Below are 26,820 nucleotides of genomic sequence, written 5' to 3'. Positions count from 1 at the left end.
AATATGGACCAAAATCTCTGAGGAATGTTTCCAACACCTTGTTGAATCTATGCCACAAAGAATTAAGGCAGTTCTGAAGGTAAAAGGGGGTCCAACCCGGCACTAGCAAGGTGTACCTAATAAAGTGGCCGATGAGTCACGATGATGATACGTATATGAATTACAATAATACATACCTGAGGTCAACAAACGAGAAGTTGTTGCAAAACAGACAGCCATTTTACACACACACACACACAGAACCTTATCTCAATAAATGTGTATATTTGAGAAGATGAATTATTATGTTTTTATTTAACCAGGAAAGTTCCATTGAGTTTATATCTCTTTTCAAGGGTGATCTCAATATGTAACTATGGTATGGTTGGGTGTACTTTAAAAGGGAAAATGACCTAAAGTTCATATAGATAGAACAACAGATAAAATGATATAGATAGCTAGATCTAACTTTATGTGAAAAGTGACCAGTACATTTCTGTGTATGACTAATCGGGCCAGTCGACTGATTTTTACTCTTGTTTATTTGTGAAGTCACGTCTCCGTCCTGTCTTTTTCCAGAGGCGGATAAATCCAGGTGCAGAATGCACTGATCCAGGTTTCAACCTTCAATTGGACCTCTGGGCTGATGCAAAATGGATAATTCACATTATGAACCCGGATTTTCCAGCTGCTTTTTTCCTCAATCACAGCACCAAACTTTTTGATGGTACCATATCGCCATAGCAACAGAAACAACAATAAAAATATACATTTAAAAAAGCGACATAATATAAGATGGTTCATTTAAAGTTAATACATGTAAAAAAATATTAAACGACTATGGATACAAACATCACTGTATCTGTATGTGTGATTAATTTACATGTGTGTGTGTGTGTTTGAGAGAGAGTAATCAGGCCAAAGGACTCCGGTTCTGTCTCAGAGCGTTTAATCTTCAGCACCAATCATTCTCGGCTCCATCCACCAATCTCCATCAATAAAAACCTCAGGACATCTGTACTCTCGAAGCTAGCGATCACAGGGTTAACATTCTGTACATTCCACTCATTTATCTGTTCGAGTATGCATCATTATTTTATATTTTTCTTTCATTTCCCATTATTCTTGTGGTCATCCATCCATCCACCCATTCCCTCACTCACTCATTCACTCATTTGGGGGATTCATGGGGATGGTAGCTCAGGAGGTAGAGCTGGTTGTTTATTAATCTGAAGGTTGCTGGTTCGATCCCAGGCTCCTCCTGCGAGCATGCTGTAGTGTCCTTGACACTTGACGCCTAATTGCTCCTGATGGCTGTGGTGTTTGAATCCTGATGGCCCATTGGTGTTTGAATAATTGTAAGTTGCTTTGGATAAAAGCGTCTGCTAAATGTAATGTAATTCATTTGTTGACCTACACCAAGTGTGGGTTTGGTTACATTTTGCTTGTGTCCATCCATCTAATCATCTTCTGTTAACATTCTTGCAAGGCATCGATATTGATCATTCAAATTGTTCGATTATAGATTATATTGGTCTTGAATGAGGGAACCAGTGCAGACTGGAGACATACTAAAGGATATTTTAACATTTTCAACACCATGCCATCTTAACTCAAGTGGGAGATGCTTCGAACGTTGCTGTCCCCAAATTAATTCAAACAAAATACTTAGTGGTGGGGACGTGTAATAGCGTTCGATGGGAGTAAATGCGCCACCAAAATGGCTCTGGCCTGGTCCGTCTTACGTCCTGGTCCAAAAAGTAGACCACTCAGATTAAAAGTAGCATGGAAAAAGCTGTTGTGGACCAGGACAGAAAACGTCTAGTGGAGAGCTCCACCTCTGACTCTAAATACTGACACACTGCAGAGGAAAAGTGACCCGAGAATGTTATTATAATTATTATTATAAAAACTATCAGTTGTTGTATAAAAAGCCCAATAGTGATCATTTCATTAATTCTTGGTGTTTGAGGGTAAACATTAAGATCAGAATACTGCTGTCAGGAAAGACAAAAACAAAAAATACAAAACTGATATAGCAATAAAACTCTTAATACTTTGTCTATTGATACAAAGGGTTGGATCTGTTGCTATGGGGAAGAACAGCAGTGGTGGAAAATTCCAGGTTCAGAAAGTAAAAGTCCTGTTGTGTTTTTGCTCCAGCCGTGCAGCGATTAGTTGGACCATTGGGTAGATGCCAATTAGGTAATCCAAATGGTTTACTCAAAATCCCTAAGTGGAATTTTACTTTCTGAACCCTGCTTTTCCACGTCTGAAAAACAGTAAAGATACAGATACCTAAAGGGCAGCGGTTACTGTGGTAATCAATGCTTGCCAGATATGACCAAGGATGGAAGGAAGTTGTGTTTGTGTCATATTTTGTCTGAAAGTCCGTGATGTATTTGTCTTGCCGCTGAATGTCCTCTACCCAGCTGAGGACACCCAGAATGAGGCATATCGGGTGATGCTTAAAAGTTGGAGAACAAATGAGTATCATCTGAAACCAGTTCGGGCTACGAGGGAGAGACGCAAACAGCACCAATCATCGTAGCGGGATAACGGAACTAACAGGTAACAGTTCAGTCCATCATGGCATCGCCCCATCCTTGCATTTCTTTTTCTTTCCACACTTCAATCAAAAGCCATGTCATTGCCCAGCCCCGGAAATACTCAGTCCTGTGTTTAAATGTGTGTCACAGCCCCGTCTTTGTTTTGTTTTCAGCAGGGCAAAGTAGTTGCGTTTCCAGTTGGGTTGGAGTAATTCAGAAAAGCGAGGGTTTGCCGGTGCTTTAGCATCAGATCAAGGGTCTGTTCAGATATACAGGGGTCTAAAAAGTGCTGGTTCGACATTGGGGAAAAAGTAAAATAAATGGACAATTGGTTTAAACGGTTTAAAACGATTTTTAAAACGACATAGCAGTATACGATATCCAAGATAAAAAAAAAAACAAAACATGAAATCATGAATAGTACTAGTGACAATTATTATAAACCTACTCGTTCAGTGATTTGAAAACCCTTGAAAAGACCGAGATGACATGTCCCAACTTAAAAGGACAACTCTGGTATTTCTCTTATTTTATATTATTGGGAGGTGTCAGAATCTTTTAAATTCAGTATTGAGCTATGAGCTATTAGCTTCAGCTAACTGCCACGCACTGGACCACGTGATTTGGAGATTCAGGATAAACGAAAGTAGGGTAATTACTGTTTTGAGTTGCTTTGAATGAGGATATGTTGGGTTAGGGTTAGCCCCAACCCTAACCCTATGTAGGTTATGGCGAATATTTACAGACTGTATGCAGACTGCATACTACGGCTTTAATAATGTTTCATTAATAAAAAGTTACCTTTAGAATCTATGCTTCTGCTGAGGCTTGATGTGGTGGTACTAATTTATGGTAAAACTGTGACCACAAGATGGGCTCCCGCCCCTCCATCAATCAACGGGTCTTTTGGTAAATCATTCCAACCCCTTCATTTTCATAGTTTTTGTGACGTCACATCTCTGTCCTGTCTTTTTCCAATCTCAGCACCAAGCTCTGCACCTGTATCTCATCATCATAGCAACAGATACAATAATAAACATGTAAACAAAAAAAACAAAACATAAAAAAACGACAGAACATAAAACAATTCATTAAAAGTTAATACACATAAAAGAATAATAAGTGACTATGGCTAAAAACATCACTATATCAGTGTGTGCGTTAGATGTGTGTGTACATATGTTTGAGTGCGATCCATTCAAACATTTAAAAAAATAAAATAATAAAAATTAAAAAAACCCAGGTGCATGCTTCAAAACCTCTGTACCTTACTCAGTATTTTCTTTGATAAGATTGTGTGTGTGTGTGTGTGTGTGTTTGTTTGTGTGGTATTTGGCCAGCTGGTATGTAAGCAATTACAGAATGGCTTTATGTGTGTCCTCAGCAACAGGGTTTCATTCCAACTATGTGCTCCCTTCCACTACACTAAGCAGGGGGCAGCACTGTGGATTGGAACCCAGCCCTCCGCTACTGGTAGGAACGAAGGACAGAGAAGGAGAAGAGAAGAGAACAGGCAAGAACAACGGAGCCGAGGAGAGGGATACGACAGAGTCTTTAGAATTGAGATGTATCCTTCAGCAGATAGTGGGCCTTTCTGTGAAGCTGTTGGGGTGGACGGATGGAGGGGTTAGTGAGGGGGCATGGTCAGCGCTTTTACTGACAGCTGCATGAAGTGGCTGAACCAATGGGAGCGGGGTTAGAGAGTGGGGAGGGGCTAAGCTTGTGACACTATGAAGGAATCTCCCAGAAAGCCACAAAATGACCCACTATCCACCTTAATGTGTGTGTGTGTGTGTGTGTGTGTGTGTGTGTGTGTGTGTGTGTTCGTGAGAGAGAGATTAGAAGTGAATACAGTGTTCCAGTCAAACAGCTGCATTTTAAAATCAACTCCTATCTGCAGAGAAGGAGCTAAATAACAATCTCCTCTTTTGCTCCCTTTGAAAACCCTTTTGATATTCATTTTTTTCCTCCCTTTCTTCTTCCTCCTCCCCCACCCCACTCGCCTCGTCTAGAATGGGACGGTGGGAACCTCCCGGTTGTTCAAACTGTGACCCAAAAAAACAAAAACAAAGGAAAAGGAGATTTTGGAACAGAGAAGAAAGTCTCAGAAGAGAGAGGAGAGGAGTCGGGAAGCACATGGAGGAGGAGTGACTACTAATCTCCCTCCATAGCTTTAGATACAGAGTTTTTGGCCTTTGTTTCCGTCATCGGCGTGCTTTAACATTACAGTCTGTCTGTCTCTGTCTGCCTCTCTGACTTCTACTGGTGGAGAGCCGCCATTTCCTGGTCATGTGACCTCTTGCTGCTGTCCCATTGGTTGAGTGGCCTAGTGGGCGTGGCCTAGTGGGTCTCTTTGAGGGCTTTGAGGAGAGGGGGGTTCTGGGTAATGATATGATCCTAGAGAGAGGACGACAACAACAACATCAACAAAAACAACTAAACAAAACAACAACAATAACAACAACAACCAATCAGGTGCGAGGTGGCCAGAGTGTGCAGCAAGGCAGGAAGTGTGGAAGTGTGGGCTAACCGAGCATAGAAATAGAACGTCTAGAGCGTCTAGGGCGGAAGTGATGACTTATAGCTTGTTCTGTCACAATCATTACATCATTGCCTGGTTGCAATCGTTTGAGATCATCACGATCATCTAACTAATAAAGGAAGGAATCTCTGTCTGGCCAATCTCTGTCTGTATGTCCAACGATTTTCTCAACAATCGTTCATCCAATCTATTTCACATTTGGTGGGTGTATTGCTGGGGACCCAAGGACGTGCAGTGTAGAATTTGGTGCAGTTTGGATGTGTGACACGTGTAAAATTAATAAACTTTCAAAAACAAGCTAACAGCGAGCTGTCAGGACAGCGAACTGTGTGCAGTAGATGGCGGGGCTTCAGGGCTCTGCGACTGAGTCACTCACGTCCACAATGCAGCCCTTTTGAACCGGCACGGCATTCCGAACAGTGCAGCAAACAGCAAGCCAGCGGGGTGTGAGGCTTCAAGTGAAAGCAATCGGCCCATTCGATACAGGCATGTGTTTGGTGTGGACACTCGACTCGTGTAATATTAATAAACTTTCGCAAACAAGCGATCCGCGAGTTGATCCAAAAGCATGACTTGGGTGTGTATTTTCCCGTGAGAAAGAGTGTGTTTTCCCCGGTGTTTTTCCACCGCGAGTCGCCGTGACTTTCAGGAACTGGCATGTTTTGAACGGGCTCTGCACTAGTTTTGTGAAATTACTAAATTCTAGAAGCATATTTCCATCCAAATGTAAGGAAAATTTTGATTCTTGGAAATGTTGCGACAAATACAATGTGAACAAGGTGAATTTCCTTTGGTTGGGTTGAAGCAAATTAACTGATTACCCAATTGTTCATATTTCAAAGTTCAATGTTAATAGTTAGCTCTTCTGCAATAGCTAGACATGTATTATTACTATCATAAGCTTAAATTTTGATAGTGACTTAAAATGAGCAAAGACGACAGTTAAATTGTCATTATTACTATTTCAATTAATCGTCAACTAAGATGTCATGATTGTGACAGCCCTACTAGAGACAATCTGGGAGGTTTGGTTGTCGTAAAATCATGATGCAGCTTAAATGTTGTACAGTATATATTTCTCGTCATGCCTTTTGTTTAGATTCAATATTTAATGAAAGCACCAATGATCATCCCTACAGTGTCAAATCACTGACATTGAGAAATTGGGTAAAAAATATTGTGTTTCTTTAATATCAGCCCCACTCACCCACCAATCAATTCTGCATCTTTGGGCAGAGAATAATATCATCATATCATTATAATTTTACACCCTAAATGTTCAGAAATTTGTATACAATACTAATGCATAGAAGTCCGTAACTTGACACTGACTCGGTACTGATTCTGTATAGCATTGACCATGTACTGACTTTGTATTGAATCGACTCTGTATTGAATTGACTCTGTATTAAATGAACTCTGTATTGAGTCTGTATCGACTGCCAGTGAAATGGCCCAGGGATCCGCTCTAGAGACTCTAGCTCTATGGTGGATCATGCGTAAAGGGACACATGCAGGAGAGGAAGAAGGAAACAGACACACACACACACACACACACACACACACGCACACGCACACACACAGGAAAGTTATCAAAGAGGCCCATAAAGGTGAAAGGTCATAGGCGAAACCTTCCAACCAAACCAATTAACAAGGTCAAAGGTCGGTAGAGGGACAGCATCTCCACACCTGGCACTGGGTTGAAAGTAAGGGTGTATGTCTGAGTGTGCGAAAGATGTGTGAGTGTGAGCTACTCCTATTTGCTCACACTGTGCAGTCTTTCAATATGGCATCCATACATTTTAGAAAGGTGTGTGTGTGCATGTAGGGGTTGGGTGATGTGTGCACTTACACTGCGTGCTTGGGTCGGTGTCTGTGGTCAGCTTGACGTAGTTGCTAGGAAATAGGCCCTCTCTGCTGTTGAGCTCCCCTTTCCACCAATCACAGTCATCCTTGCTGATCACAGTGATCACCTGACCCTTCAGGAATGCCAGCTCGTCGTCATTTTGGGCGACGTAGTCGTACATGCCAATCACCTGACAAACAGCTGGTGAGAGAGAGACAGTCAGGTGGGATATATGGCGAGGACATCATCCATAGCCTGTTTACTATGTAGGAGACCAACTAGGGTGTCTGCCATTTTGTAGGTTGTTCCAAATGTACAACGGGGCAAAAAAGTATTTAGTCAGCCACCAATTGTGCAAGTTCTCCCACTTAAAAAGATGAGAGAGGCCTGTTATTTTCATGATAGGTTCACTTCGACTATGAGAGACAAAATGCGGAAAAAAAATCCAGAAAATCAGTCTGATTTTTAAAGAATTTATTTGCAAATTATGGTGGAAAAAAAGTATTTGGTCAATAACAAAAGTTCATCTCAATACTTTGTTATAAACCCTTTGTTTGCAATGACAGAGGTCAAACGTTTTCTGTAAGTCTTCACAAGGTTTTCACACACTTTTGCTGGTATTTTGGCCCATTCCTCCATGCAGATCTCCTCTAGAGCAGTGATGTTTTGGGGCTGTCGCTGGGCAACACGGACTTTCAACTCCCTCCAAAGATTTTCTATGGGGTTGAGATCTGGAGACTGGCTAGGCCACTCCAGGACCTTGAAATGCTTCTTACGAAGCCACTCCTTCGTTGCCCGGGCGGTGTGTTTGGGATCATTGTCATGCTGAAAGACCCAGCCACGTTTCATCTTCAATGCCCTTGCTGATGGAAGGAGGTTTTCACTCAAAATCTCACGATTCTTTCCTTTACACGGATCAGTCGTCCTGGTCCCTTTGCAGAAAAACCCCAAAGCATGATGTTTCCACCCCCATGCTTCACAGTAGGTATGGTGTTCTTTGGATGCAACTCATCTTTCTTTCTCCTCCAAACACGACAAGTTGAGTTTTTACCAAAAAGTTATATTTTGGTTTCATCTGACCATATGACATTCTCCCAATCCTCTTCTGGATCACCCAAATGCTCTCTAGCAAACTTCAGACGGGCCTGGACATGTACTGGCTTAAGCAGGGGGACACGTCTGGCACTGCAGGATTTGAGTCCCTGGCGGCGTAGTGTGTTATTGATGGCAGCCTTTGTTACTTTGGTCCCAGCTCTCTGCAGGTCATTCACTAGGTCCCCCCGTGTGGTTCTGGGATGTTTGTTCACCGTTCTTTTGATCATTTTGACCCCACGGGGTGAGATCTTGCGTGGAGTCCCAGATCGAGGGAGATTATCAGTGGTCTTGTATGTCTTCCATTTTCTAATAATTTCTCCCACAGTTGATTTCTTCACAACAAGCTGCTGACCTATTGCACATTCAGTCTTCCCAGCCTGGTGCAGGTCTACAATTTTGTTTCTGGTGTCCTTTGACAGCTCTTTGGTCTTGGCCATAGTGGAGTTTGGAGTGTGACTGTTTGAGGTTGTGGACAGGTGTCTTTTATACTGATAACGAGTTCAAACAGGTGCCATTAATACAGGTAACGAGTGGAGGACAGAGGAGCCTCTTAAAGAAAAAGTTACAGGTCTGTGAAAGCCAGAAATCTTGCTTGTTTGTAGGTGACCAAATACTTATTTTACCGAGGAATTTACCAATTAATTCATTAAAAATCCTACAATGTGATTTCCTGGATTCTTTCCCCCCATTCTGTCTCTCATAGTTGAGGTATACCTATGATGAAAATTACAGGCCTCTCTCATCTTTTTAAGTGGGAGAACTTGCACAATTGGTGGCTGACTAAATACTTTTTTGCCCCACTGTATACTAGGGGTGTCACGATTCGATCTGACTTTTGATTTTAAGGTCACCATTCGATTTAAACATATGTATTTCTTTCAGCACTGACAGCTATGCCATTGACTATCGAGTCTTAATTTGTAAAGAAAAACAATTGTTTCTCAATAAATAACTTTGAGTCTTGTCACATTTAATGATTATAAATAATGCAATTATTTTGCAGTGGAATAAATATGAGCAAAATATTCCATACAATTTCATAGATAAAATAAATGCTCGAGAGTTGTAAGAGGCGGCTCTTTTTTGAAGAGACCAACTTTTCAACACTGCAGTGCGTCTCTTCTTCTCCTCCCTCCGTGTCCGCTCTGTAAGTTTTTCTCTAACCTGACTTTTTTTCCCCCTAATACTCATCATATCACAGCACCATGTTCTGTTTCATATTATTATCTTATCTTTGATATCACAATGCAAATCATATCCATAACATTAACTACTCTTATGGAGCGTGTACCACCATTACTTACAAACTGCCAGACAATATTACCCACAAAAACACAGGGAGAATCGTGAACTTGCTTTGATTTCGAAGTTCGAAATCGAACGCTCTATTCCTTCGATTTCGAATTGGAATCGTGTCACCCCTAATGTATACACCGTATAGTTCATTTCCTAGTTATACAGGATACCCTTCAAAATGAGGATGGTACAAATTTCCCAACATGCAAAAAAGTTTTAATGACTGACTTTTTTAGATTGCCCTGATGAATTATCTATTATTGCCTGTTAATCCATGACTAAGAAACAGGCTAAAACTCAATTTTATGGTCCTTTAATATAATTTCTGGATATGGCTGTAGTATCGCATTTTTGTGTAGGGATAATCTCTTGAGATGTCACCCTATTTTGGCCTGGCATCTAACTGATGTCCCAGGATCATCACATGGTTTCTCTAAGCACTAGATAACCCAACGCCTTGGTGAGTGTTAGTGGGTGTGTATGTGAACCTGTGCTGGAGGGTGCGAGCTTCGGGGGGGTGGGCTCCGTGGGTGTGGTCTTGCTGGTGCTGGGGCTCAACAGCTTTACGTAGTTGGCTGGGAACCAACCTATCTGGCGCTTTTTCCCCCGTGCCTGGTGTTGTCGGTCAAGCATTAAAATAAGTGTAGAATACCAGATCAGAGTTTTGCAAAGTATTCTCTTTATGTAATTCTTTCCATGGATGTTTTCATAACTTTCCCTTTTAGGCAAGTTTAGAAATATAATCAGAATTAGATTTCTAGAAAAAGAATTAGCTGTCTAGATTGGAGTTTACATTATTCATATGCTCCTTGGGGTATATATCAGTATATTAACTTTGCATTACCATATAGATTGCCCAAAGTTCTTTGATAGATCAGCCAAATTAATTTTTATATCTTTTACACACATTTTCAAGTTCCTTTTAGGAAACACGTGGAGGTCAAAACATGTCCCTTACACACAGTAAATGGTGTGCATGTCTGTGTATACCTGGAGCTCCCCCTCCCACCAGCCGCCGGGGTTTTTTTTCCTGATGAGGATGAGCTGACCCGGAGCCAAGGTCAGCTGCTCCGTGCCCGTCGCACTGTAGGGGGCAATCACCTGGGCGATCTCTGATAGAGGCGGAGAGGAGAGAGGAGTGCAACTTTTAGATGAATTACCTCACCTAACTGTGCTTCTTCAGCGAAGGTTAAAGGGCAGTAAAACGCCAGAGGTGTCTTTTTGATCAGGTGATCTACAGTCGAAGCAGAAAGTTAGCACCAGCAACATGGCTTGCTAGCGAGCCCAATGGAGACTTTAAACTCTCCAGTGTTTTTTCCCCATGGGTAGTTTTTTTTTTCTAATGCAAACCACTAGCGGCCAGAGAAAAGAACATGTTTATGAGTGCTGTATAACTTGGACCCAGTCACCAGGTTGCCCTAGAGAGGAGATATCAGCTCTAACAGGACTCAGGTATTGAAGCGTATCCATGGTAACAGAGAATCAGCTCACCTGGCTTCTTTCCCATACTGGCCGTCTTTCCCGATGGTCCCAACGACTAAAAAAAAGAGGACGACAGATGTTTGCCGGTTTGAAGACTGGACCCCAACATCACCCCCCCACCATGTTGGTTCAGGAACCCCCCCCCCCCCCTCTCACCTCAGAGGCAGAGTCTCGCGGCTTCACGTAGTTGGAAGGGAAGACCCCAGTCTTGCCGCCAACAATGCCAGTCCACCAATCCCCTTCTTTCCTGGTCACCATGACTATGTCCCCCTGCTGGAAGCTGAGGTCGCCCTGTTCATTGCTCTCGTAGGTGTACATGGCTAAATACTCTGTGCAGACAAACAAGGAGCAGACACATTCAGAAACATCAACTGAATACCTAGGATATCAATATCCTCATCCTTGTTAGCGCTACATGTCTGTGTATGTGTGTGTGTGTGTGTGTGTGTGTTCTACCTTCTCCAGACTCCGAGGGCTTGGTGGGGGAGGGAGAGGGGCGCTTCGCACATGGAGGACTTTCTGAAGCTCCAGACTCACTGGAAAAGAGAAGCAACAGTGTTTTTATTTTTAACATATTTAGCCTATGAGCTAGCCACATATCATAAAGCAGATGTCGCATATTTTGATTTTGTTTGGATCGATCGGAACGAGACAAATCTGTATTTTCATATCCCAATCAGGATACCCCTACAAACTTTGACTACAAAGAATCAAAATATATTTTGTATATATGTTTAAACATATTTAAAAATGTGAAAGAATAAAAGAAAAGGTATACATACAGTGGGGCAAAAAAGTATTTAGTTAGCCACCAATTGAGCAAGTTCTCCCACTTAAAAAGATGAGAGAGGCCTGTTATTTTCATCATAGGTATAGCTCAACTATGAGAGACAAAATGAGAAAAAAAAATCCAGAAAATCACATTGTCTGATTTTTACAGAATGTATTTGCAAATTATGGTGGAAAATAAGTATTCGGTCAATAACAAAAGTTCATCTCAATACTTGGTTATATACACTTTGTTTGCAATGACAGAGGTCAAACGTTTTCTGTAAGTCTTCACAAGGTTTTCACACACTGTTGCTGGTATTTTGGCCCATTCCTCCATGCAGATCTCCTCTAGAGCAGTGATGTTTTGGGGCTGTCGCTGGGCAACACAGACTTTCAACTCCCTCCAAAGATTTTCTATGGGGTTGAGATCTGGAGACTGGCTAGGCCACTCCAGGACCTTGAAATGCTTCTTACAAAGCCACTCCTTCGTTGCCCGGGCCCGGGTGTGTTTGGGATCATTGTCATGCTGAAAGACCCAGCCACGTTTCATCTTCAATGCCCTTGCTGATGGAAGGAGGTTTTCACTCAAAATCTCACGATACATGGCCCCATTCATTCTTTCCTTTACACGGATCAGTCGTCCTGGTCCCTTTGCAGAAAAACAGCCCCAAAGCATGATGTTTCCACCCCCATGCTTCACAGTAGGTATGGTGTTCTTTGGATGCAACTCAGCTTTCTTTCTCCTCCAAACATGACAAGTTGAGTTTTTACCAAAAAGTTCTATTTTGGTTTCATCTGACCATATGACATTCTCCCAATCCTCTTCTGGATCATCCAAATGCTCTCTAGCAAACTTCAGACGGGCCTGGACATGTACTGGCTTATGCAGGGGGACACGTCTGGCACTGCAGGATTTGAGTCCCTGGCGGCGTAGTGTGTTACTGATGATAGCCTTTGTTACTTTGGTCCCAGCTCTCTGCAGGTCATTCACTAGGTCCCCCCGTGTGGTTCTGGGATGTTTGTTCATCGTTCTTGTGATCATTTTGACCCCATGGGGTGAGATGTTACGTGGAGCTCCAGATCGAGGGAGATTATCAGTGGTCTTGTATGTCTTCCATTTTCTAATAATTGCTCCCACAGTTGATTTCTTCACAACAAGCTGCTTACCTATTGCAGATTCAGTCTTCCCAGCCTGGTGCAGGTCTACAATTTTGTTTCTGGTGTCCTTTGACAGCTCTTTGGTCTTGGCCATAGTGGAGTTTGGAGTGTGACTGTTTGAGGTTGTGGACAGGTGTCTTTTATACTGATAACGAGTTCAAACAGGTGCCATTAATACAGGTAAGGAGTGGAGGACAGAGGAGCCTCTTAAAGAAAAAGTTACAGGTCTGTGAAAGCCAGAAATCTTGCTTGTTTGTAGGTGACCAAATACTTATTTTACCGAGGAATTTACCAATTAATTCATTAAAAATCCTACAATGTTATTTCCTGGATTCTTTCCCCCATTCTGTCTCTCATAGTCAAAGTGTACCTATGACGAAAATTACAGGCCTCTCTCATCTTTTTAAGTGGGAGAACATGCACAATTGGTGGCTGACTAAATACTTTTTTGCCCCACTGTATATCAAATTATATTTTTATAATTCCTTCCAGGACCGTTAGGGGGCCATGGTCCCCAGTTTTGGAACCTGTGCCCTAGTCTTATACAGGTAATATCCTCCCCCACCTGACGTTCTTGCTGCGGGGGGCCACGGAAGCGGGCGTCGTCATGGTGGGGGAGATGAGCTTGACGTAGCTCTTGGGGAACCAGCCTCGCTGTCCGGTCTGCAGCTCGCCCAGCCACCACATGTCCTGCTGTTCTAGCACCGTTATTATCTGCAGGAAAGACGTGAAGGGTTAAAAACAAAAAAACAAAACCATGATCAGTACCAGTTAATCCATCAAGCTGCAACTTGACAGTTTGAGTGGAGACATGAAGGACTTGCTACAGCATCAGCACCTCGTTCTTGTTAAAGTTGAGGTGGTTGTCCTTCTTGGCTCTCCAGGGATACAAGGCCTGAGCTTGAAGACCCTCCACTTTTTCCCCCTGAGAGAGAGAGAGAGAGAGAGAGAGAGAGAGAGAGAGAGAGAGAGAGAGAGAGAGAGAGAGAGAGAGAGAGAGAGAGAGAGAGAGAGAGAGAGAGAGAGAGAGAGAGAGAGAGAGAGAGAGAGAGAGAGAGAGAATTAGTAATACAAATATTCTTATAAAGTGAAGAGGGAGAAAAGGACTTTGTGAATCAAGCCTATTGCTATTTCTTCTCATCTCCTCCTATCATCATTACATCTTCAACGTCATAAAGATTTCAATGGGCCTGTGTTACCTGTCCCAGTATGGGGGAAGGGGAGGAGCCTGTTGTCATGGTAGCGGGCGTGAAGGCAGAGCGTTGCCGTAGCTGCGCAGAGGGAACGCTGAGCGAGGGGTTCTGAGAGTTGGAGGAGGTCGGCCAGGCATCCCAGCCCTCGCTGTCCGACTGGTTGGCCGTGGAGGAGGGCCAGCTGCGAGAAACACACATCCATAAATGACAGAATGTGTGAGTTTACCAGTCCCTCCCTCTAAATCAACAGATGCTCCCTTCACCGATAACGTCAAATTCAGTGATTACTGTATGTTGAAATAAAAGGTTGGCTTTATAGACTTACTAGTGGAACCCAAAAGCACAGTTCGATCTTTTTCTTTTTTGGTCTTTTGAACCAAATCATTTTGTCTTCTATGTTCAGAAAATCTTTAAAGAAATTGAGTACTCAAATGTTTACAATTCTTGCAATTCCCAGAGTGTCATTCATCATCATTGTTCATTGCAAAAAACAACAAAAAGCTGAATTTAAAAAAAAAATCACAAGTTTTCAGAAAAGCCTCGCAACAATCATAAAAATAAATTGACTTAGACGCTTGACTTGAAGGCAAACTCCACCTTTTATTTTTCAACAGCACTGCTCTGGACATAGCAGTAAGTGCCAGAGCACACATTAGACAATGTGCGCACTGGCACTGACTGTTTTATGTCCTTTAATGTGTACCTCAAACCTATCCTGTCTCTGAACTCAAACTGATAGTACCACATTGTCCCTACAATTACTAAAAAAGTTTTTTGTGTGAGAAAGTCACAAAATTCTTTCGAGTTTTTTTTCCTTCCTGTTAAAACAGTAATTGAAAAAGACATTTGGAAGAAAATGCATCCATTTATCCATTCTTTATCGTTGCTGTCGGGTACGTACGTGGTGCTGAAATCGGCCCAGTTGCTGCTGGCTGACGAGGTGGAGGTGGTGTGGGGGGCAGGCGGGGGCGTGGCCACAGGCTGTGGGGCCTGGGTGGGTGTGGTCGAGGCTGAGCCACGCAGGCCAATGGGCGCCTCGCTGTCAGGGATCCGCTCAGCATAGTTGGCCGGGAACCAGCCGGTGCGGCCCCGCAGCTCTCCTCCCAGCCAGCCGGGCTCGCCAGTTTGAGATTCGTCCACCTAGCGGGAGAGAATAACAAATGCATAAATATGTATATTCGACTTCACACTCCACAGTGAGGGAGGTGGAGAAACTGCTACGAGCATAGAAGGAGTTGAGGGGATCTCAAGAAAGCAGGATTACCCAGAGGCACAGATTCTAAATTCCTGGTGGTCTCTCACAATGTCATAAAAACCGCTACAGTTGTATTTTAGGTATCCTTATTCTTAAAATAAACCCCTTGTGAGAATGTAGCTGTGCAGCCACAGAACCAAACACATGGATAGAAAGGAGGAGTGATTTTAGGTATGGGTAACATGGAAGGATTTCTGATCGAATTACGGTAATCAGAATATATTAACAATGTAACAATGTCTGCTGATAATGATTTCAAAATGGCAAATTTAAGAATTACACTGCAATTCATTCAATTAAACTCCATGGGAATCTTTAGTGTGAACCAGACCAAATCTCCATTTTTCAGATTGTGGCAATTTTATTTTTCAGAATGCCATTTTAGCAGCATTTAGACATCTAGAGATCGTGGCTGTGGTTGACTCCAGCAAACAATGTTCACAAATAGTGTTCAAACTTTAAAAAAACAATTTTTGTCTCTCTTTGTCGCTTGTGTAAGCCCTAAGTTTTGGTCTCCTCTCTCTCAATGGATTTCGTAGACATTGTTCGGAGCTAATTAGAGCCGACAAAATGAAGACAAACGAGCGAGAGATTTTGTATTAAACCTCATAGCACAAACAAAAGAGCACTGTTTGCACTACAGTGTGTCCCAAGGCTCGACTAATAACAGATATTTGTGTTTATTCATTAAATTATTATTTAAAAATAAAAAAATGGGAAATATGCAGTTTTCAATTAACACTCACATTAGGATAAACCACACCCATGTTTAGCATATTGCGTGGTAATCTCAGATGGATTCCTAAAACATCGCTCTGATTGGATGATTGCACAAATCAACACAAACACATGCAGAGACGATGACCGACAAAATCAAAATGCCGTGTGACTGGTAGGGAAAGGACCTGGGGGGGGGGTGAACTTACCCACTCCCCTTTCACCTTCAGTTTGGATGGCAGTGGGGAGAGGAAAGAGTTATTACACATACATACACACTATATGCACACAGCCATACACATAATATGTACAGTAGAGGCTATCCGTCTAGTACAAATAGTAATCCAGTTGTAAATAAACACCAGAAGTTAAACAGAAATGGAGGTAAAAAGCAGTGCTATGCCCTTACACACAAACACTTCATCTCTCACACATAATTAACAAATTAACACAAATGAACTACCTGCCTAGCGCAGCTGACTAGTCTTTTCGCAGTCATTGTACTTGTTTATTGTCTTTTAACTAATTTTTTAGAAGACTTATAGCAGTATTTTTTTTTCTTACTTGTTTAATCTTTGAGCAAGTTTTTTTTTTTTTTTTTACCACTTTTGCACTTTTAACTAATATTTTATCAGTGTTATTTACTAGTTTTTTGTCTTTCAACTAGTCTTTTGGCAGTCTTTTTGTGAAGATAATTCTAATCTAGATTGTCCTATTCACACAGATATGGCTTTACAAAGCTATTGCATTGAGCAGCTATTCTGGCCGCTAAACCGGCGCAAATAACAGAAAAAGTGAGCGTCTAATTCACAAAGAAAGACCCACGAACGGTGAAATGCACCGCTTACTCCGCTGCCTCACAAATACAGTCACGGTGTGTCGGTGCTATTTGCGCATATTTTAATTAGGTATTATGCATGCATTTTGGTGCAAAATTGGCCCCTTTCTATGCAAATGAGCCTCGTTGCAAAAAGCATCCAATTCACAAACACTAATAGCCACACACACACACGCAGTTAAGAAGACGCAATTACTGTCTGCAGAGACCTGGTGGTAATTGTCCAAGATCAAAAAAAAAAAAAAAGAGGGGGGCAAAAAAGGCAGCACTGCACGATCGTCTTCAGAGAGCTGGTGCAGCTGAAATCCCATTTATAAGGGGTATAGGTAGCGGAACATGCTGCAGTTCGTGGTTTTCAAAACGCACTCTATGTCACAAAAGTTGACAAAAATTGTTCTATAATTGCTATTGAACTCAAAACATGTCAAAAAACAAATAAAAGTGATAGGTAATAGTGATAAAGTGGTCAAAACTGACATTGAACCACAGATGGCATCTGTGGTGCTTCTGGGTGCAGCAGCTGGAATTTGGCAGAGTAAAATATATTCCATCAACTGTCATCATTTCTACACTGTAATATATACACTCACCGGCCACTTTATTAGGTACACCTGTTCAATTGCATGTTAACACAAATAGCTAATCAGCCAATCATATGGCAGCAACTCATTGCATTTAGGCATGTAGACATGGTCAGGATGACTTGCTGAGGTTCAAACCAAGCATCAGAATGGGGAAGAAAGGGGATTTAAGTGACTTTGAATGTGACATGCTTGTTGGTGCCTGACGGGCTGGTCTGAGTATTTCAGAAACTGCTGACCTACTGGAATTTTCACGCAGAACCATCTCTCGGGTTTACAGAGAATGGTCTGAAAAAGAGACAATATTCAGTGAGCGGTAGTTGTGTGGACGAAAATGCCTTGTTGATGTCAGAGGTCAGAGGAGAATGGGCAGACTGGTTCGAAACGATCGAAAGGCAACAGTAACTCAAATAACCACTCGTTACAACCAAGACATGCAAAATACCATCTCTGAAGGCACAAAACGTCATACCTTGAAGCAGATGGGCTACAGCAGCAGAAGACCACCCCTGGGTGCCACTCCTGTCAGCTAAGAACAGGAAACTGAGGCTACAATTCGCACAAGCTCACCAAAAATGGACAATAAAAGATTGGAAAACGTTGCCTGGTCTGATGAGCCTCAATTTCAGCTGCGACATTCAGATGGTAGGGTCAGAATTTGGCGTAAACAACATGAAAGCATGGATCCATCCTGCCTTGTATCGACGGTTCAGGCTGGTGGTGGTGGTGTAATGGTGTGGGGGATATTTTCTTGGCACACTTTGGGACCCTGAGTACCAATTGAGCATTGTTTAAATGTCACAGCATACCTAAGTAGTGTTGCTGACCATGTTCATCCCTTTGTGACCACAGTGTACCCATTATCTGATGGCTATTTCCAGCAGGATAATGTACCATGTCACAAAGCTCAAATCATCTCAAACTGGTTTCTTGAAAATGACAATGAGTTCACTGTACTCCAATGGCCTCCACAGTCACCAGATCTCAATCCAAAAGAGCACCTTTGGGATGTGGTGGAACGGGAGATTGGCATCATGGATGTGCAGCCGACAAATCTGCAGCAACTGCGTGATGCTATCATGTCAATATGGACCAAAATCTCTGAGGAACGTTTCCAACACCTTGTTGAATCTATGCCACGAAGAATTAAGTCAGTTCGGAAAGCAAAAGGGGGTCCAACCCGGTATTAGCAAGGTGTACCTAATAAAGTGGCCGGTGAGTGTATATGTGACCCACTGCAAAACCCGCTATCTCGCGCATTTTTAAAATCGCCAGGAGCAGCTAAATAAGTTTATAAAACCTTTCTAAAAGGAAAATTCGATTTTTCCAGATTCGTGTTCCTTTGTGGGGTTTTTTTTATCTCTCAACGTATTTTCAAAACCGAATTTGATTTATAAATAGTAGAAAAATGTCAAACCATGGAGTTAAATGTTCCCATTAGATTACATGGGGAACCACAGTTCACTTACCGAGACGCTGAACAACAGCGATCGATCGTTTCCTTTAATGCGACCGTCCAGGTGAAGATCTTTCCTCCATATTTCATGTGATGTGAAGTCACAGTGTGAAACCGTTTCGATACAGTTCAACTTTTAAATCGTACTACTTTTACACACACACGGAGACATCATTGTGGAGGGGGCGTGTACCAAAGTATACCAACAAAGAAGTCACGCTGACATTACTTTCATAAACAAGCCGAGGATCCGGTTTCACATGTCTGAAAACGTTGGTCTCCGTGTTGTTATGGATTACGAGAAGCGGGTGGCGGAAGATCTAAATCATATCGCGGACCTCAATGCGCTCCAGAGGGTATCGTCTGATTAGGGGCCTTTCTGTGTGGAGTTTGCATGTTCTTCCCGTGCTCACATGGGGTTTCCTCCATATATCATCATAAGAACCCCCACTAAAAACATGCACAAGAAACATCGTCTGACCAGCGATGAATGTAGAAGTTGGTCCCCGGGCGCTGTACTGTCAGCTGCCTACCGCTCCTGGCCTGCGCCCCCAGAGGAAGGACGAGCCATGATGGGAAAATGCTGAAGAGACATTTTACGGCCTCCATTGCATGTGTGTCTGCCGTTGCTGCATGAAATGCATGTGTGTTGGTGACATTAAGACGAGCTAAGCTAAGCTTGTCCTGTCCTGTTTAATAATCTGACCAGTGTGATAGATCCAAGTCAGTGTAAGCAGCCCATACTGGACTTCATTTTCCATGATGATAGTCAGTTCTCCGACAGCGCCGCAGAGAACAACAGCGATGCTGAAACTGATACCGGCGTTATCCCGGACTTGGACAATATTTCAGCGGATTTCAAACTGAATGTGAGGATGAAACAGAATAGGTAATAGGGTAGGGTTGGGGTTTCCCACATAATAACTCCAACAACTTTGAAGATATTTGGCATACACACATTAATATATTAAATGACACACCAAGGCTGATATACAGAGACTCATGTTATTGATAGACTGTACATTTTGTTGTGTTGTCCGCACTTTCAAACTCCAAAATAATTCCACTTTTATAAAACATGTATATTCTTACTGTTACATAAAAGCCTTTTTAAAAACAAAATATGTTGTATGTCGATAACGCTGTTCAACATTCCCTCAAAACACAAGAATAATGCAGAGATTGCCCCATTCAGCAGGGTGACAAGTCCCCATTCAGCAGGGGGGACACCAGGGTCATCAGGTGTCCACCCGCAAACCACCCTGTCAGGATATTGCATAGTATCAGTGCAGCCCCTCCAAAGATTTCCTTACAAATTTACATTTGCTTTTAACACTTTAAATTAAAATAACTACTGTTCGACAATTATTTTAAATTTTATATTTATTTAAGACTGATAATTCCTTAAACAGGCAATTGTAGAGTAGTGCTGTAAATGCGTAATGACTCTCCAATGGAGCGCAATCCATTTCTTTGTGAATTCTTCCCGTGTGTGTGTGTGTGTGTGTGTGTGTGTGTGTGTGTGTGTGTGTGTGTGTGTGTGTGTGTGTGTGTGTGTGTGTGGCCACCTACCATGACGATATCCCCGGGAGCAATGCTGATCTCGTCATGGCTGCGGGCATCAAAGGGGTATAGAGCCCGGTAGTAGACCACTTTTGCCGGCTGCTGGTGGTCCAAGCTTGTGATGGGGGCCTTCTGATCAAACATGCTGGCTACCGTGTCCCTCTCTTCTGGGCCTGAATAAAAAAAGACAATAACAATTGAACCAGATAACTTTGGTTGACAAGATGGATACAGTCATACATGACAGACAGAAAACCACACACACACACACACACACACACACACACACACACACACACACACACACACACACACACACACACACACACACACACACACACACACACACACACACACACACACACACACACACACACACACCAACCTGCAGAAGCCCAGGGGTCAGCCTGATGGCTAAACAGCTTGTTGAGTTTCTCCTGCATGTCCTTCGTGACTCTCCCCTCGACCTCCTTCTCCTTGGCTCCCACTCCTCTCTTGCGAATTTCTTCCTTCTCCTCCGCCTCCTCCTCCTCCTCCTCCATGCCCCTCCTCTTCCTCTCCTCTTCTTCCTGAGTGACTCTGTTGAGCCAGGCCTGGGAGGCGGACGTCATCGGGGGTGTGGAAGCTTTGGGGGCCGAGGAAACCCCGTCGTCCCTCCAGGCCAGACCATCCTCAGACAACAAACTGAGGCGTGCAAGTAGACATGGTCATACACACAGGGAAATGGATCTCATGCATAAAGGGTGCCTCTTCTAAACATAAATCGTATTTGAAAATACGATTTGAATGACATTGGAAATCCTAATAACATTTTCCTAGAATCATTCCATTTCTCACCTACTCTCCTGCAGTTCGGCAGACCTCCTCTCATTCGGTATGTGTGCACGTGAGAGTATGTGTGTCCGTGTATGTGTGTCTCCTTCCAGCTCCTTCTGCTTCTGCCGTTGCTGGCGGCTATGGATCTCCCGTAGCTCCTACAAGGCATTATGGGAAGGAACCAGAGGCAAGGAAGAGGTGGGGTTAAAGGGCCGGTTGCAAACAGTTACCATTGACGATGACAACAACAACAGCGACAACAACATCAGCAGTAGTAAGTAGTGGTCAGGTGACTAAGCCAAGCTACACCCTTCCCTTCTCCTAATTTCATCTAGATACAGAAAGTGCTTTGGAACGCTTCCTTCCATCCAACTAGAAGCAGAATTTAACTTTACGTACCTTAATAGAGGAACAGCCAATTACAAGCAGCTTATTGGAGTAGCAACGCAATTTCAAAGGTAAACTGGGAAAATTGAACCAGTGAGTCGGACTGGATACCCACAGGCTGGGTTTCACAAGCTTCGCCAAATGCAATCAAGTGAAGATTAAATGCAGCAGATCCACCATGATATATCATCTCGAAATCTTGTCACCTTGTCAGTGTCGACTAGACTTCTCTGCTTCTCTGGTATAGTTCTCTTGTTGCTTCACTTGAATCTTATTTGTTGGAAATGAGAATCGAAAGTTAATGTTATTCACGTTTGTTTTTTTTAATGGGAGGGAAAATGATTTAAGCAAGATTACAATGTCATCGGGGTGGGCGGTGTTAACAATAATAAAAGGTGTATTACACAGTTATTAGAGAGGCCTATTATGCAGTTCCACTGGCGGTTTTGTGTCAGGGCTCTGTTATTTGCAGGGAGCACAGTTTTTTTGGAAGAGTAAGTGGTGCGCTGTCAGCTCTACGTCAACCAGCTGTGTCATTAGGGCGCACCCTGTGACTCCCACAGTGCACAGCATCCATTTTGTTTCAAACAACCAGAGGAAAACTTAACAAGCAAACAAGCCAATACAACCTGAGGAAATACAAATTCAATTAAAGAAGAGGTGAAAGGGAGGGCGTATGGTCGTGATGGACAAGTCGACAAGCCGAGAGCACACACATACACATACAGTATATGCGTGTGCATGTGCGCACACACACAGCAAAAAACAGACACACACACACCCACACACACAGATCTATGTTTACAACAATTAAGTACTCATAAAGATACCATAGCAGAGTAATCACATGTGGGCTACACCCTCTATGACGCCTCTGTGATAAGGATCAATAACGATTTTACAACTCTTTTTCTAGCCAGCTGGCCCATGGTCTGCTTTCATCGGCTGATGCTATTTGTCTGGCTGAAACATACTAAGCTAGCAGTCCTATAGTAGCGCTCCAGCTAGCCGAGCATTGCAACAGCATCACGCTAACAAGACGACACTTCCTAAACTAGTGCCAACACTCGTTTAATGATGGTTAACTGGAGAGAAAATAGGATGCCAAGTTGCAAAAGCTGAGCAGTTGACGAATACAAAAAAAAAGGCCTGGGCTGGAGGAAACGGTTTAGTGGGAGAGTGTAAAGAGAAGAGACGAAGTTGAAAAAAAAAACAGCATAGAGGAAAAGTAAAAGGATGACGGGAAAGAAGGATGATGAAACGATAGGTAAATAAATAAGACAAGAAAGGCGAAGGAGGAAAAGGAAGGAAGCTGGGAAGAAGGGAAGATAGAATGACAGAAGGAAGAAGGTGAGTTGTTTGAACCTGTATAACGTAGCCAAACCGTGTGAGGCACACTCTGATGGCTGAAACACACTCAAGTTGCTGTAGCTGCATCTGGCACTGGAATACACACACGAGAGCACATGCGCACTCACACACACACACACACACACACACACACACACACACACACACACACACACACACACACACACACACACACACACACACACACACACACACACACACACACACACACACACACACACACACACACACACACACCGAACACAATAGACCTTTTAAGTTGAGATAGACAGAGAGGGAGAAAGAATAAAACAGAGTTGGGTGGCATTTCTTTGGTATATGTACCTAAACAGGTACATATACACAGGTACATTGGTCAAAATGTGTGCCACAATATGGATTTGACTACATTCTTTTACTCAATAAAGAAAAGATAGAATATTGTGTCACTCCATGCAGCTGATCATTTTTTAGTGATGCGCCAAGAGACGCACCCCAGTTAATCAATAAGAACCTCATAGTTAACTCCGGGCAATATGTCAATACGAGCCCAGAGTCTTGTACTAGTTTCTAAAAAGGGTCTACTGTCCAGTACATATTCTGGAATGTATAGTTTAGTACAACGCTCAATGATTCTGTGCCTCGAGAGGAGCGAGCTGCAGTGTGACTCTGCAAGCTGGAGATATGAAATGGGCTGCCATGGCTGTCAGGGGGGGATCATGTAAGGGAAAGGCAAGAACACAGCCAAGATGGAATTAGAGGGTACCTATTTTCCATGTCACCCAATGATTTTAGTAGGAATTCAGTGTCAAGTCATGACCAAGTAGCCATTTTTAAAAGGAAAACTCCATCACTCAGTCAACTCCAAATGAGCAAAACATAAAGTTGAAGTTGAAAAAATAGTTTTCCTTAAACAGCTATACAATGAGGAGTGTAGTGAAGGAGGACCAATGTGTGAACCTTTACATCCTTTTTTGAGTCAAACGAAAATATGGTTAGTTTGAAAAAGGGTGGCATGTAAGAAAATCCTATGACGCAAATATTTTACTTCGTTGTAACAGTTTTCGCTGCTAAACACTGCAATGTCCCAACACTGTACTCATATATGCAAGTTATCTTTATACATTAATAAATTCATACATTATCGCCAATCAAGTCCCATGACGCTTGTCCCGCTGAACTTGTCAACAATAGGCCTCTGTTGATGAGGAGATTCACAAGTGCTATTTATACTACTGTGTACTTGTTGGTGAGTATGATGGTGAGTATGACGCTTGTTTAGGGCATGATAACAACGAAAAGCCAAATGGCACCGCAAGGTCAATGTGCACGAGTGTGCTGTAAGTGAGTGAAGGTTTCAGGAGTCAAACTCCGATTACAGTCAGGTTTCATCAGGCTGCAATGTAACTGTCTGCCTGCAGGGGGCAGCACCGTGGACTACATATCTCATGCCTGGATGTTTAACACTATACACCGAAGTACTAAAATACAGTCTCTCCGGAAAAACAGAATAATTAATGCGGCCCAAAGATGGCTAGCAGTTGATTTTAACTATGGCTCAACTTTTTTTTTATTATTATTCAAATAAAACTAAATTTTAATAGAATATGGCTACTGTGCCACCAATGGCATACGTTATCCCGGTCATGTACAATGAGAGGTAAAAAATGCGACAGACCATGAGTAATGGCATGAAATCATGGTTTTATTGTAACTTAAGGTCCCCCTTTTGCTATTGCCCCAGACTACTCAATATTTTTTTTTATTTTGCTCATCCCAGTTGCAGTACCACCCCAGGCAGGCAGAGGCAGTGTGCTCTACCTGTCTCCCTCTCTGCTCCTCCTGAAGCTGTTGCTGCAGGGCTTCTATCCTGGCACACTGGTTGGCATAGAACTCACACAGAGACTGGCATGGGCAATGGGAGGAGGGCAATGGTAAGAGAACCAGGAAGAAGACATGAATTGGAGAGGGAGAAAGGGAAACATACAAAATCAAAGGAGGGGATTATTGATAAAACAAAATAAAAGTAATAAAATAGGAGGGAAATAAAAGTTAGAAGTGTAGGCTTGAAAAGGCAGAGAAGGGAGAAGAACACAGGAGGCAATAAGGTCAACAGAATAAACAAGGCAAATGGGTGGGGACCAACAGGAAACCAGGGGATTAAAGGGGTTTTGGGGGTATGTTGGAAGGGCAATATAGTCAGATATCAATTCAGTCGTTGTCACCACCGATTTCTAATTTGACTAGAGCAAACAGTAGGAATGTCTCCCGTCGATACTCTGGAAATACGGAAAAACTCTGTGAAAGATCGTTTTACCACATTAGCAAAATCAACATTACCAAATCAAATTAGGAGTAAAAGATGTAGAGTGACTCAAATCAGTTTGAAAATGTCCTCTAACTTCCTTGTCTCTTTCCTTCCCTTCTCTTTCTTTCCCCCTTTTCAGAACTGGCACTACAATCACATGTTTTTAATTGCTGCAATGCATTTAATCAATTAGCTGTCTCATCAAACTTTTATGTTGCAAGGTTCAATATCAATAAATGTGTCCTTTGTAGGGTGGGTGTGTAATCCCAGGTGACCTACTGATCCCAGTAAGTCAACTGATCTCAGCAGGTCAACTGGTCTCAGCAGGCCGACCGGTCTCAATAAGTCACCCAGTCTCAGTAGGCCAACCGTTCTCAGAAGGATAACCAGTATCAGTAGGTCAACTGGTCTCAATAAGTAAACCGGTCCCAGCAGGTCAACTGGTCTTTTACCTTCAGCTGAGTGTTGAAGGCGTCTATCTCCAGCAGCTTGGACCTGGTCTCCCTCTCGATGACATCCAGTTGTTCTCTCAGCTGTTTCCGGCTGCTCTCCTTCTGCTCTACAGCCTTCTGCAGGGAGGCCAGACTGTCACCTGCACACACAAAAACATCAGTCCATCAACCATTTTTTCCCCTCACTATGCAAGGGCCATTTTTGTACTTATGCTGCTTTGACGGGAACTGTTCGTATGGGGGGACGTAATTAACTAACACACCGAAAAACTCAGCCGAAGTGCCTCCTATAATTAATATCTATAACTAACATCTTCTCTGGCGACGCTTCTAAATGTGGACAACTGCATTCAAGTTCGCTTTGGCAGATTCATGATTAAATGGTCAAGAGAGGGAGAGACAGAGAGAGGGAGAGAGAGGGCCATGGGTCTCGCCCTCTCCGCTCAGAGCTGCCGAGTAACCACTTGTGATTGGATCTCACTTCCACGCTCTATATGCAAATCTTCAAATCTCTGTGATTATAATATAGCAATATATAAAATAATCTCATAGAGAAAGATTTAGATTTATTTTGTTCCTTAGTTTCTTACTTGTATGGAAAATGAAAAATGTAAACCTAACTCAGAAAATTGGAGTGGTGTTTTTTTTATTTATTTCTCCTCCAGACAGCGGTGCACCATGCGTGCGCCCCGATTCTCGACTCCTGTGCTGTGTTTGTATTTTAGATCTATTTATTTTAGTTTGTTTCCTACATGTATGAAACTACATTTTTTAACAGAACTGAGTTAAGTCCTGTTCCTTCCAATTCCAAAAAAAAACAGTGCGTCTTCACTGTCCTTTCCGTTGCAATGGGACTTAATTTAGTAAAATCTGGATGTTTTTGTGTGAATACTTTACTTGTAAATAATAAATCCTACACTTCTGTAACGGGAAGACCGCATTTGACACATTACATTACCTTCTATGCTCGCGCACCCCCCTCTCCTGATAAAATCGTCTATTGGCGATCGCTGTCAATTGGAATTTTGCACAATCTCCCAAGCCTAATTCAGGGGTTAGTGATTTGCTGAATCTGACACTGTTAAATAGGGTTTTATTATTATTTGAGACTTTCCCAAATAACCAAATCAAAGAAAGAAGTGTTAAAATATAAAACAAAATCAACCTTCTCCACTTTTTGGACACA

The 26,820-nt window shown here is 42.6% G+C and overlaps 1 protein-coding gene across 1 annotated transcript in view; it reads right to left on the bottom strand.

Annotated features, from left to right (window-relative positions):
• itsn1 (intersectin 1 (SH3 domain protein)) overlaps positions 1 to 26,820 on the bottom strand; it is a gene marked incomplete at its 3' end in the record, with an annotated part of 55,313 nt that overhangs the window by 7,652 nt on the left and 20,841 nt on the right. The window contains exons 16-30 of the mRNA XM_080016892.1: positions 25,635 to 25,774; positions 24,696 to 24,779; positions 21,159 to 21,295; positions 20,707 to 21,005; positions 20,331 to 20,494; positions 14,813 to 15,051; positions 13,918 to 14,092; positions 13,557 to 13,643; positions 13,284 to 13,432; positions 11,246 to 11,325; positions 10,946 to 11,118; positions 10,799 to 10,844; positions 10,298 to 10,419; positions 9,796 to 9,919; positions 6,923 to 7,117 (exon numbers count right to left, since the gene is read on the bottom strand). Of these exons, the coding sequence (XP_079873018.1) occupies positions 6,923 to 7,117; positions 9,796 to 9,919; positions 10,298 to 10,419; positions 10,799 to 10,844; positions 10,946 to 11,118; positions 11,246 to 11,325; positions 13,284 to 13,432; positions 13,557 to 13,643; positions 13,918 to 14,092; positions 14,813 to 15,051; positions 20,331 to 20,494; positions 20,707 to 21,005; positions 21,159 to 21,295; positions 24,696 to 24,779; positions 25,635 to 25,774 (2,214 nt within the window). The remainder of the gene's footprint in view (positions 1 to 6,922; positions 7,118 to 9,795; positions 9,920 to 10,297; positions 10,420 to 10,798; positions 10,845 to 10,945; positions 11,119 to 11,245; positions 11,326 to 13,283; positions 13,433 to 13,556; positions 13,644 to 13,917; positions 14,093 to 14,812; positions 15,052 to 20,330; positions 20,495 to 20,706; positions 21,006 to 21,158; positions 21,296 to 24,695; positions 24,780 to 25,634; positions 25,775 to 26,820) is intronic.

Source organism: Zeus faber (genome assembly GCF_960531495.2).
Source record: "Zeus faber genome assembly, chromosome: 16".
NCBI lineage: Eukaryota > Metazoa > Chordata > Actinopteri > Zeiformes > Zeidae > Zeus > Zeus faber.
The sequence above is the reverse complement of the archived record's forward strand: the minus strand, read 5'-3'. Positions and strand labels throughout refer to the sequence as shown.